This window comes from Corella eumyota, chromosome 1 (genome assembly GCF_963082875.1).
Source record: "Corella eumyota chromosome 1, kaCorEumy4.1, whole genome shotgun sequence".
Lineage (NCBI taxonomy): Eukaryota > Metazoa > Chordata > Ascidiacea > Phlebobranchia > Corellidae > Corella > Corella eumyota.
In genome coordinates this window covers 6349509-6361634 of record NC_137490.1, presented here as the reverse complement: position 1 = coordinate 6361634, position 12126 = coordinate 6349509, and the positions used below count along the sequence as shown (strand labels likewise).

Here is a 12126-nt window from a genome sequence, read left to right as displayed (position 1 = left end):
CTATTTAAAAGCAAGATAACTAAAAAACACAAAGTTAACCTCCATGTTAATGTCTTTACTACTTTTGCTTTCCACCCCCAAAAGATTTCGAATACTGTTTTCAAATTGATCTATACTTTTTGGAGCGACATCAAAACTATCAATTGAGTTTAAATAACCAAGCAAATCATTTAGATTCCATTTGTACGTTTGTATATGATCGTCTAAACGTTGTTTGTTGTTATAAGAAATTATTTGATAAACATCTTTGTATTCTCCTTGTAGAATACCAACTTGAGTATATCGGTCGGCTTGCTTTATAACAGAAACAACAGTGTCTTCTATCAACTTTGTAGCTTCGGTGCATTTATGATCTAAATTCATATCGACAATCTTAATCACAATAGGCATCCAATAGCCAAATAATGCCAAACAGCCCCCTGGCTTAAGAACACGATCTACTTCTTTCAAAAATGCCGAAGTGTCAAACCAGTGGACTGCCTCTCCAGACACAATTACATCAACACTTTTTTCCGAGACTGGCAAGTTTTCTGCTGAGCAAACCTTATAATCAATATGACTTAATTTACTGTGATTTAGAGCAGTTTTAATCTGGTTTGGACTTGCATCAATACCCAGTATTTTGTCGAAGTAAGGGGCAAACATTGTAGTTGATTGTCCTCCACCACATCCAACATCAACCATAAAACCAAGTTTGTTATCTTCATTCGAGGTTTTCTGATAATGTTTTTTAATGTGGTTGATAATATTTGTGGCTATTGCTTGGTCGTATTGTGGCCTGTATTTCGCATAGTCTTGTACAATTTTTTCGCTTTCGTAATATCGATTCATTTTATTATTCTAAGTAAGTTATGTGATATCACTATTAAAATCCACTAATTAGTAATAGTTTAATTGGCCTTACAACCTCAACTGATGTTTAGATAACGTTTACGCTTAAAAATGTATCAAGCGACTTTAAACCACTAACTTATTATTTTATTTGTCCAAAAGGTGGCAAGAATTGTTTACTATCCTGAGGGCTAAAACTCAATTTGTATAATAAAACTGTACAATTTTAGCTAATTGTACCTTAAGGCACAATGTAATACTGGTAAATGCGATGTTTTCTATATTTGGTCGAAAAAAGAAAAAACTTTCAGGAGTTTCAGGTATTTTGGAATTAAAGAAGTTAATTTTTTATGTAGCGTATTGTAAGGATATGTTTATAGTTTAGCCCTTATTGTCAAATAGCCATTGGCGCCTTTTAAAACAATTCCCATCAAATTCCATTTTTCCCATTTTAATTTTTTTTCCATTTTAATTAAATTTTATTTCATTTTTTTTTTTTAATTTGACAATTTAATTTGAAATAGTCTCTTGTTTATTTGTTTCTAATATTTATAACGCTTTTGTTGGTCATTATGTAAGGCCAGCACGTAAATAAAAACGGTTACAGCTCTGTTTCCAACAGAAATTTTTTTGTTTTTTTTGCATACTAAGTAATTTGTTTATGTAGAAATCTTGGTATATGTAAATATATGTTATATCGTTTAACAATTAATAAAAACATTTAAAAATGCATTTTTCTATATAAAATATTACTTCAATTTAATTTAGCAAAGTTTGTGAAATATTTACTTATGACACACAAATTTAAATATGTATTAGTATTTATGAAGCAAAAAAGTTGTATTGTAACGTAATAACTACTTTGATTTGCATATCAAGTAAAAGCAATATATTGTAAAATATTGGAATCTTTTAAGAATAGGTAAACTTTAAAAATGTTGGTTATTTAGTATAGAAATTGAATTTAACATATGTTAGCGTGCGTGAAAAAGTATGTTAAGATATTAAAGTCAGTCTAGCATTTGAATTAAATATATAAGATCTTTTTATTCACTAGTATTGGTTGGTTAACTTTTTGGCAAGTTAAAGCTATGACTGTCCCTCCTCTTTTTACTGGCAATTATACAATCCTGTGTGTATCGTTTATTCTTCTTTTTGTGTTTGGCATTCTTTGTTACTTAGGATATCTGTCCGACGAAAAAGAATTAGATAAGGTACGAAAACCCTTGTTTAGGGTCAGAATTAGTTTTACTGAATAAGTAGGCAGGAAAAGAATGGTTACTGTTTGAGTTAACCTAATATACAAAAAACTGCTCTTAGTTTCTTAAAGTAATGACTTAACCAAAGTTTTCATTTTGTTACAAACATGCCTATTGTTTTCATTAATTTTTTCAGTGCTCCGTCTCTTATTTTCAAAAAGATATCAATGTCACTGATCCAGCTTACTCCATTTCAATCACCATAAAAGACCGCGTGTGTTTTAATGGTATCAACGATTTAATATTTCGACTTAGAGGTGCAAACAGAGACGCCCCTTTAGTTTTGTACCGGGATTTGGAAGACGTATTTCAGTAAGTGTGTGTATCTATTTAAAAAAAAATATGTATTCAAATACATTTAAAACGGCGGTTTATTTTAGGTCTGGTCATGTGATCAACGTCGGAATATCCATTCCGTTTGAAATAGGTGAGCTAGTAGATATTGATATAGCTTGCGATAACGACTCTGCTGAGGAAAGGGATACACTACTTTACATTTCAGATGTGTTAGTACGAAAGTTACCCATGTAAGTAAATATAATTTATTTATCTTTCTGAACCTAAGAAATATTGGTTTACATTTGCAACAAGTTAACTTAGAAGCTTTATATTTTGCACACCAAATTGTATATGGAATATGTTTTACTTTATGTGTTATATGTCTTGTGGCGTTGTAAAGTTACGCTTAAAATGTCATAATAGTTAAGCAATATTGTTCACAGTTGTGGTGGTACCAATGATACAAAGCCTATTATGAGCAGCACGTCGCATTCTTCATGGAAAGACAGGGCAGCCACCGCCATGTTTTTAAGTTTAGCATCCAACCTTAGGACGTGGGCAGCTATTGATACAATAACTAACACTGCTGGTATAACAATCTATTCCTTGTACTTGTTAATATTGTTTTAAAATGTAAAAAAACTAATGTTAATGTAGGCTAGTGGTATTAGGTATCTGGACACGCATTTTTGAAGAGCCCGTGGAAATACCCGCTTTAACGTTTTTTCGCTTTTAATTAGGGCTTTGCCCTCACTTTAACTTAAAGCGCTTTGCGTTTTAACTGAGAATGTAAGCTTGCTTTTAGTGAAGGCTCTTGTTGTTAATTGTAGTTGAGCATTTTATAGTTAAAAGTATTTTTAATTGATTAACAGGCGGTGGAGTTATTGGTATAAGGGAGACTGGTTCGGGTAGAGAACATGTTCTTAAAGCAAGAGATGTTGCATTATCATTCCCACTGTCTGAAGAAATTTCATCGTAAGTAATGCAAAAATTTGGTTTAAAAAATGTATTTAAGTTAGCTGATGCTTTAATGCAATTGTATTTTGATGTTGTGTTTCTATAGATGTAAACTCAGTATCAAAAAGTAATTAACTTTTAACCTAATAAAGTTTTGTAATAATGTAGTATTTGTACTTTTCTTTTGTAAGTAGTTTTTGTTACATAATATAATTATATTTTATGTATATTTTTGGTGGCCACAACACACAATTTATTTTAATTACATACAGGGTTAAAAAACGTGCCAAGATAGGATACCGGCCACTTCATTACCTAATTTCTTTAACCTCGGGCTGGCATGACGCGTGGAGCGATTATTCAAAGTTAGATCACTTGATGGTGATGTGTCTTGATCAACTCTGTACAATTGTTACAGCCTCAACCTGTTTTGCTTTCGGTGAGTGACCTACCGTGTTATTTTGTTTCAAAAACAACTTTTTACTTTCCATTTACTAAAGCAAAGTGAAGCTTAATGCATGATCAAATGTTTTTGTTAGGCTTGGAGAGATATTTAGATTCCGAAGAGTTTATTGATTTGATATCTACGTACACTTCTTTGTCAGGTTCGTTTTGTTATTGATAACTATGGTATCATATTAAAAATCTAAATGTAACAAAAGATTGCTTCAAAAAACTTTATTTATTGCAACATTTATTTCGTTATTATATCTATCCCTTAATTATTAGGGTCTTCTAAAACAATTGATGACTTTGATTTAAACGGAATGATAAGCGACTCTAATTGGTTGGATACTTACTTGCTTGTACTAATTGAAATCTGCTATGTTGCGTTTATTAGCTGCCTTATCATTATCCCTATGTCGATTATATGGTGCAGGTTAGTAGCATTTTATGGTTTTATTATTTTGTCAAAATAGGTTTTTCATATAATAAAACATAAATAAATGTGATTTTGCAATAAATATTGTTGTAGATTGTTTCGTTTAATTGGAGGAAAGGGATTTGAAAAAACGTTAAGCAAATGTCTTCCTGAGCTGGGTAAAGGTAAAACTGCACCAATGGGATCGTCTGGTTGCCACAACAACTCAGTCTTAAGTGAAAATAGTTTAATGCTTAGGATTTTGGAATGCAGAAGCACACATACCGGTAAAAAGTAAACTTTGTCTTTAATACTAAATTAACTATTTTTAACACTAAAAGTTAAAGTAGTGGAGCTTTTAATCTTTAATAAAATGAAAAACTTAACACCTTAAATTGGTATTCAACACACCATAAATTGGTAAAATATTATCAGCATAATGTTTATATAAATCTCTAGATGTTTTAAACTTTTTTAGTTTTTTCAAAATATATATTATTTCTTTTTGTTGTAGCATCTTGTGTTACTAGCAGCAGACGACTTCACATGGAACCAATGTTGAGCAACTGCGTTCCAAACCACCTCACAGCCCGTTCTATCGCGTATGTTAGAACTAAAATGACCAAACTCCGAGACGAAGGTAACAATCATTTTTATACGGTTTTTGAGCTATATTTTCGAGAAAAAAATCCATCTGTCGTAGTCTTAAATGTTAATTTTAGAGATTTTAAGTGGTCCAAAGGGTATAAAACAACCCGAGGTTTTGCACGAATCGCACACTCAGTCGACCGATGCACCGCAAATGCCACAACCGACCATCGGCCCCGATAATAAGGGTGAAGTATTAAGAGTGGCCAGATACTGTGAAAGATTGGTACAACAAGTAAATTGCATTTTTTGATATACTTTAAAGTTGCTTTTTTAACAATTTTATGTTAATTTACAGGGACTTATACAAGATCAATGTAAGTCATTTTTCGCTTTATAAGCTTAACAAACTTTTTTTTGTATTAACTGGCTGCTAAAAAACTCAACGACAACTCTGTTATCGCGGAATGTTTTGAGATCGGAACAGACAAAAAAGACCAAGGTGGTCCAGAAGGCCCGGGAGGTGGACCACGTGACCCTAGTATGTGCTGTCCACGACAATGTTGCTTAAGAAATGAACAGTGTCAGGAAAGTAAGTTTAATATTCTAAAACATCTTTTTAAATTGTTGGTTGGTGCGAATTTTTTAATAAACTATATTAAGATGTACTCAAGAATTCATTTTACTGTATTCTACACATTTTTTGTAAATGTCGCACCTGCTTTACTTCACTGTATATACATTTTACATTTGGCTTGTATTTTAACAATTGGTATTGTAAGCACTATTATTTTATTTTAGGTTTTTCGAATTCAACTTTTTTTACCGAAGAAGACGCGGCAAGCGTTAAAGAAATGATTTCAAATTTTTCACTTCACAACCCGTTGGAAGACAGAAAAAGAAACACAACACGACCGGTTAATGATGATGGGTTTCGGGTCCTGGCCGATATGGTAAAATAAGCTTTGGAGGTCATACTAACTGCATGCAATATACATACATAAACAGTAATATACAAAAAAAAATTTTTGTACAAAAATAACAGCTTGACTTACACCAAGTAGCTGTTCCTTTATAATTATTTTTTAATTTCTGTTTGGAAACAATCAAAATTTAAAAAAAATTTAAATTAACAGTTTACAAAAAAATGTGTTGACTGCTTAAATTATTTTTTCACTGTTAACTAATATATTTTTAACTTATTAAATTACCGCATATATTTTAACACGGCTAAGATGGATGTTCCAAATCCTTCTGGCCAAAAGGCTCGTTCTCGTTCCTCCAAACTTCTTAAAAACTCCTCATGCGGAACTTCGGATAGAAAACCAGACTTGACTCTACAAACAAGCAACACAAAACCTGACCCTCCTATACGAGGCGGGGGTAAGGGGGTAACTGAAATTGCTACCCATATAAAGATAGGAAGGCAGCACGCAACGGGTTCGGGTACGACTCGAAGCACGGAAGAAAATTGGGAAAAAGTCCGAACTGAATTAAACGAAAAGCTGAATCCTCGAGCAACATCAAAATCACCTAAAATTTATCGCGAATCAACCAACAAAAAAGAAGGTCGGATTTATAAACATCTATTACTTAAGTTAAAATAAAATTATTAAACACAAATTATTTTAGGTAATCAAAGAAAAAATCGGCATGCTCCAATGCCTTCTGGGTTCAGAGATCATGCTGTGCCCCCGGATTATGACTCTGTAGCTTTGACGTCTTTGCACGGTGATACGTTTACCCCAACCGCTAAAAAAACTCCCTTTAAAGGATTGCGAATTAAGCTGGGCGCCTTCTTGTTTTTAGTGTTTGTTCAACTAGGTGAAATCGCATACATATCTCTGGTGGAAACTGATTTGAATAAGTTTTATATTTCAAGTGATTCGTCGGCAGAGTAAGTTAATATGGCTAAGTTTAAGTTTTTACACAAGCTTGATTTGTAAACTAACTGTATCTTTACCATTCGATAATTTGTTATTTACGAAATGTCAAAAATTCGAATAAAAAAAAATTAGTGGACTGTTTTTTATGTCAATATTACCGACTATTTTTTTTTTAGAATTCGTGGCGGTCCTGGAAGAATGCACGCAGCTCTCTTGTGCTGTGTGTTATGTGTAATAATTTACTTTGCATTCACCCTACACATTATTGCATTACTTTCTCTTGGAATAGAAAGATTAATGTTTTCATTTTCATCAGGCGGGAGTTCAAAGTACCAGGGAAGCTTGTATTCGATAATGTGATTTAACTAACTGACAAAATATCAATGTTTAAGGTTTTGGTTTTACTTTTTATTTTGCTAGTTTTTTGTTATTGTCAAATAAATAAAAATAATTTAAATTTTTTTTTTGTCTAGCGAATTTTGGCCTTTTTTTGTAATCTGTGGTTTGAGACACACAAGCAAAGCCGTACTTATTCATACAAATATTATCTCAACTCAATAACATACAAATATTATCTAACGACATAACGTTGCGATATATCATAGTTTTTAAAATCGTATTTATTTTGTATACATACAACATTTTTCAATGTCAAACAAGGTTGATTTTGCAAACCTTTTTCGTTTACCTAGAAGGTCACGACTCGCGTTTTTCAGCAAATCTGGTTACATTGGTTCACTTTTTACTTAAAGTTACAAAGCTTTAGCTCACTTTACAATTGCCTTAAATTATAAGCAATATCCTTATTTAGTTGTGACTGCAATTTCCCAGCAAAATATTCACACAATAAGTAGATTTTGACATTATTAAAACTATTAAGTTGAAGTATTGCTTGGCATTATAAAAAAAAATAATACAATATGGCCTGTGTTAAGTTTGCTTTTCCACGCTCGTTGCAACCTATTTCAGTTGCCATAATAACGTCTTAAGTTTAACTACTTCCGATGGAATTGACCAGTTCGCCAATCTGAAATGAGACTAGCTTTTCATTAAATTACAGCCATTATTTTCTTTTACTGTTTGTCATTTTTTGATGGCGTGTGGTTTTTGGACGTGCTGAGCTTGATTCCGACATAACATCTTCATATCTTGGTGGCTTATCACCACTTCTCTTGTTGGGCGGGTATTTTGATTTTGCAGATCCAACCTTGCCTGGCCGCTTTGTTTCAGGTTTTCCAGGTCTTTTGGAAGTTCGCATTTGCTCATTGTTAACATCACCGCTTGCCTTTTCATTTTTCTTTTGTTCCGTAGCCCACTTTCTCGTTCGATCAAGTTTTCTTTGCAGCATTTCAGCTTCTTGAAAGCCCTTGATAAGCTGTCTGAGAAGCTGTTCTTTTCGTCGCAGTTCGTGTATGTTAGCAGCCTTCTTTTGCGAGGTACTGGGATCACGAGCTTCAGCGACGTCAGGTTTTGATGGATGTTTAGAGTCATTATCTCGTGGTTTGTTGACTATGATTTTCTTTGGCTTTCTTCTTTTAGTGTGGGGTGAATTCTCCTTCTTTTTATGTTCTCTCCGCTTCTCGCGATTAAGTCTTTTTTCTTTTAATTGGGAAGGCGTCATGGGTTTAATCCGATACTGTTTTGGCTTTGGGGGCCTTTTGGGAACTTTATATGCATCTGGTTTAGGAGGGCGAACAAGTGGCTGATTAATATATGGTTCATTAGTATTTATTATGGCTTCCGATTCGTAGTCTTTAGCCACATTTACGGGCGATCTGCGAACAGGTTCTGGTTCTGATGATAAAGTTATAGATTTTTGAGGAACTGAATAAATTACCGTATGGTTTGGTTGCACTTCTTCTGAAGGACATTTTACACTGGAGCGTGTGTCCGAGAGTGGGTACGGGGAATCGTAACTCGTCACTGAACCCGCGTTACCTACATTTTCATTTGAGTTTGCTATGTCTGTTGGTATATCTGGCAGTGGAACCGGGGTTTCTGCGTAGTAAGTTTCTTGCGCGGGCGGCAAGATTGGCGGGGTTGGTGGTGATTCCTCTGGCAAAGGATTGTTATTTGAACAATTGCTTTGGTTTATAGAATCGACAGATTTCTTGTCACCAGAATCACCTGAAAAACAATTAATTTTAATGGTCCAATAACAGTCTAAGGGCTGGGTGTTTAAAATTTTCAAAGCAATTTATGTAACTACGGTATACGAAGGCTTTAAAAAAAGGTTGATAATTACTTATTACCTGGTATTTCATCTTTTAAATCATCAGTACAACATTCATCATACAGTGGCTCGGTTTGTACGTTTGATTGCACGGGAATAATATCTATTTTAACTGTATCCTCATCTTTTGTTCCCCTTATTATTCTTTTCTTATCAAGCTTTTCTCTCCTGAAAAAAAGTCAGTTTATAAATTTAAAAAACGTGCATTTTAGGATTTAAAGCCATGTATAACACTTTACTTACTTGTAAGCTCGATAGTACTTGTTGCAGCATATTTGAATGTACATTCCGGGAATACAAAATAAAATCACGACAGCTAGAACAACTAACAAACACCAAAGCCAGTTTAAATAGAAAAATGCTTGGGCAATCGGCCATATAGATACAACCGGTATTATCCCGGTCGTTTGTTCTAGATATGTAGTTTTCCAAACGACACTACCTGTGTAGTCTTCTTCATAACCTGCAGCAAAATTAAAAGGTATAAACAAAGTTGTGGCAAAATTTTGAATTTACTGCTCGCAATAATTTTTAATTTAACTTATTGTAATTGTACCAGGTTTTTTCGTTTAAATAAATTTAAATCAATTATACTATCTTATATCATGTAATTGAGGTTTAAAAAATACTTTATGCCTTTACAGTAAAACAATTTATTCTAAAGTTAATTTTTTTTTAACTTACCATCAATGTTTTTATCTGGTGCTGTATCTAACCAATCCCAAACATCACTGTTTTTTTCTGTAGTTGTGGTTAACGCAATATTTGTTGACTTAGTTTTTGGTTGAGCTGTAGTTATGGTCGTCCTACCTAAAATCCAATAGATTGTTAATTATAAGATAGTAATAAATTAGTAAGTCGTTATAAGAAAAACAAGAATTAAATGTGACTGTTTTTATTGCTTATTATTTTAACACTTTTTCAGCACTAAAAGCATATATATTTTAGGTTTACAACCTAAACTGTTGGGCTTAATAATTTTTATAAATTTTATGTTAAAGTAAAATTTTATGTTTACCAGTCGTTGTTGTTTCATAATTCTTCGTAATCAACAAACTCGAATAACCGGAAGAATTTGGAATAGTTGTTCGACTATCTCCACTTGTATGCGTTGAAGTTAGCTTTACTTTATTCGAAACATCATTCGTTAAGGAAATCGTACCAGTTGTAAAATTACCATTAACATATTGCTCAGTAGAATTATTTATAGGTAACTGACTTGAACTTACTATTAAGGTTAATATTATAGAAATCAACAAATAACCCATCGCATATTCCTGTATGTGTTTATGCCGCTATAACATAAATACACTACAACTGTAAGGCGAACTTATTATACTTGACTTCTCTTAACAGAACCAGTCGAACCAGGTAAAATCCAATTCCAACGCTGTGTATGCGCAATTGTAGCAATATTCACGTAATGCCGATCGCTTCGGGCCGTCTGTCCACGTCACGTCTTTACCAAGAGTTAAATGTTCATAAAAAAATTGCGTTTCAAACACATAGCGAAAAAAATATTTGTTTTAAAACCTTGTTTGATTACGTTTCGTTTAAAAGGTGATTATTTTTTTAAAGCGTACATACAATATAAGCACAACTGATTACACACCTAATTTACATAAAGTTAACTATATAATCCATTAACTAATATTTATTTTAAGGAAAATTAAACTATTTATAAAAAGTGTATGATATAAAAATTTAAGATTGAATAAAAATAACAAATTAGCATACTGATAACCTTCAACTAACATTTATTTATTTTTATTTAGGTTTTTCGCGCATCAAGTAAAGTATTAAAAATATATACAATACAAAATACAATATTGCAATAGAAAAAAAATGACAAAATCTATTTATTGATTTAAACTTACCATAAATATTAATGTTTAGATAAAGATTTTATGTTGTATTATAGCATGGTCACCAAACTCAGGAAGTACGAACAATTATACCCTTTTATTTAAACTCCTGTAAGTGTAAATAGAAATAAAAAAGCGTTAACCAATTTTTTTTTGCAAATTACCTGTAACCAAATTTAAACCACTCTTTAGCGCTTTGTACGGCTTTAAGAAATAAGTAGATGACAATATAAACCGACACAAAATCAATTGGTTTGTAATCTTACGACCTGTCTCACATGAATAATTAACATTTCCGATACTGTGTTTATATAGTAAAATTGAGTTAAACATATCTTGTTAAGTGTATAGAAATAAAAAAACTTTTTTTAATAAATTCAATATTAAAAAAATCTCTTTTAATATTCATATAAATATATGTATATTAAAAACCTAAGGTTCTAGTGAAAGGAAATTTAATATATTGAGAAAACGATACTTTATGCCAAAATATAAACTGACGGAAGAAAATATTTCCATATATAATTAATGAAGAATTTGTTAAAAGGTTTTTTCTGCAACATGATTTTTTTTTCAACTTCCACAATCACACTATTATAGCTCTTTTCACTATAACGACATTAAATAGCACTTTTTCGATGACGAAACAAGTAGGCCTATCATCACTTGTTTGATTTATCATAATATCGCTGTATGACTTTAAAAGAAAACTTGGACATTTGTCATTATGTAGTTGTTGACTAAAACAGCAAAAATCGCTTTTCATTTGGTTGTTGAAATGAAAGGGAAGTACATTCAGAAAAGTGCCAGTAACAATGTGTTGTTATTTTAACTAAGTTGTTTTGCTACTTAGTTTAAACAGTCAGAAATACAAAAGTAATAAAAAAATGGCATTTTTAAGTTTACAATCAGGTTAAAACGGACTTCTTTAAAAACTTCTCTTTTAGAATAATTTTACAAAAAGCTAGTTCTAGTCGGGTCAAAGCCATTATTAAGCGTACAAGTGCAATTTACAATTGAGAAAAATAATTGTTTTTGTTATTTTGCCGGTATGGATTTTCATAGACCACAAATGTTTGTGTAAGAGGTTTTTAAACTTAAAATTGCTAAGTTTCAAACCCTTGGAAACCGCTATTAACGTCTCAAAAGGGTAACGATAAACAATAGGCCTATTACAGATTACACTGGCAATTTTATGTTTTATGATTTTGTTTAGTTTATGAATTTATAGAAGTTCTTTATTTAAATGCAATTTAAAAAATTTATTAAAAATAACTTCGCCATTTGATTATTCTTTGTATCGATTTTGTGCGAATGCCAAATTTCAACTGTAGATTAAAACGCGCTTTAAAGCATTTAGAACAGA

General features: G+C 31.9%; 3 protein-coding genes across 3 annotated transcripts; 1 reads left to right on the top strand and 2 right to left on the bottom strand.

Moving 5' to 3' along the window:
- LOC145749999 (putative methyltransferase DDB_G0268948) lies at window positions 1-831 on the bottom strand. Its single transcript, XM_082565937.1, has one exon. The coding sequence runs from the start codon at window positions 829-831 to the stop codon at window positions 1-3; it is 831 nt and encodes a 276-aa protein (XP_082422063.1).
- Window positions 832-1922: 1091 nt separating this feature from the next.
- On the top strand, window positions 1923-7022 carry LOC145749904 (uncharacterized). Its single transcript, XM_082565824.1, has 16 exons — window positions 1923-2045; window positions 2227-2402; window positions 2471-2617; window positions 2813-2958; window positions 3242-3344; window positions 3599-3765; window positions 3866-3931; window positions 4056-4206; window positions 4303-4475; window positions 4703-4828; window positions 4911-5070; window positions 5205-5368; window positions 5578-5729; window positions 6012-6345; window positions 6409-6673; window positions 6839-7022. Exons 1-16 carry the CDS (start codon window positions 1923-1925, stop codon window positions 7020-7022), a joined length of 2637 nt encoding a protein of 878 aa, XP_082421950.1.
- A 51-nt stretch (window positions 7023-7073) lies between these two features.
- Window positions 7074-10267, bottom strand: LOC145758071 (uncharacterized). The gene is made up of 5 exons (XM_082572487.1): window positions 9914-10267; window positions 9580-9705; window positions 9139-9358; window positions 8915-9063; window positions 7074-8789 (listed from the first exon to the last, which is right to left on the bottom strand). Exons 1-5 carry the CDS (start codon window positions 10161-10163, stop codon window positions 7726-7728), a joined length of 1809 nt encoding a protein of 602 aa, XP_082428613.1. The 5' UTR covers window positions 10164-10267; the 3' UTR covers window positions 7074-7725.
- Between the last annotated feature and the right edge of the window lie 1859 nt (window positions 10268-12126).

Coding starts and splice junctions, on each gene's coding strand:
- LOC145749999 (XM_082565937.1), bottom strand. CDS start 831: ATGAATCGATATTACGAAAGCGAAAAAATTGTACAAGACTATGCGAAA.
- LOC145749904 (XM_082565824.1), top strand. CDS start 1,923: ATGACTGTCCCTCCTCTTTTTACTGGCAATTATACAATCCTGTGTGTA. Junction 4,829..4,910: donor GACCAAACTCCGAGACGAAG/GTAACAATCATT, acceptor TGTTAATTTTAG/AGATTTTAAGTGGTCCAAAG. Junction 5,369..5,577: donor AAATGAACAGTGTCAGGAAA/GTAAGTTTAATA, acceptor ATTTTATTTTAG/GTTTTTCGAATTCAACTTTT.
- LOC145758071 (XM_082572487.1), bottom strand. CDS start 10,163: ATGGGTTATTTGTTGATTTCTATAATATTAACCTTAATAGTAAGTTCA. Junction 9,706..9,913: donor TTATGAAACAACAACGACTG/GTAAACATAAAA, acceptor ATTGGATTTTAG/GTAGGACGACCATAACTACA. Junction 8,790..8,914: donor TTTAAAAGATGAAATACCAG/GTAATAAGTAAT, acceptor ATTGTTTTTCAG/GTGATTCTGGTGACAAGAAA.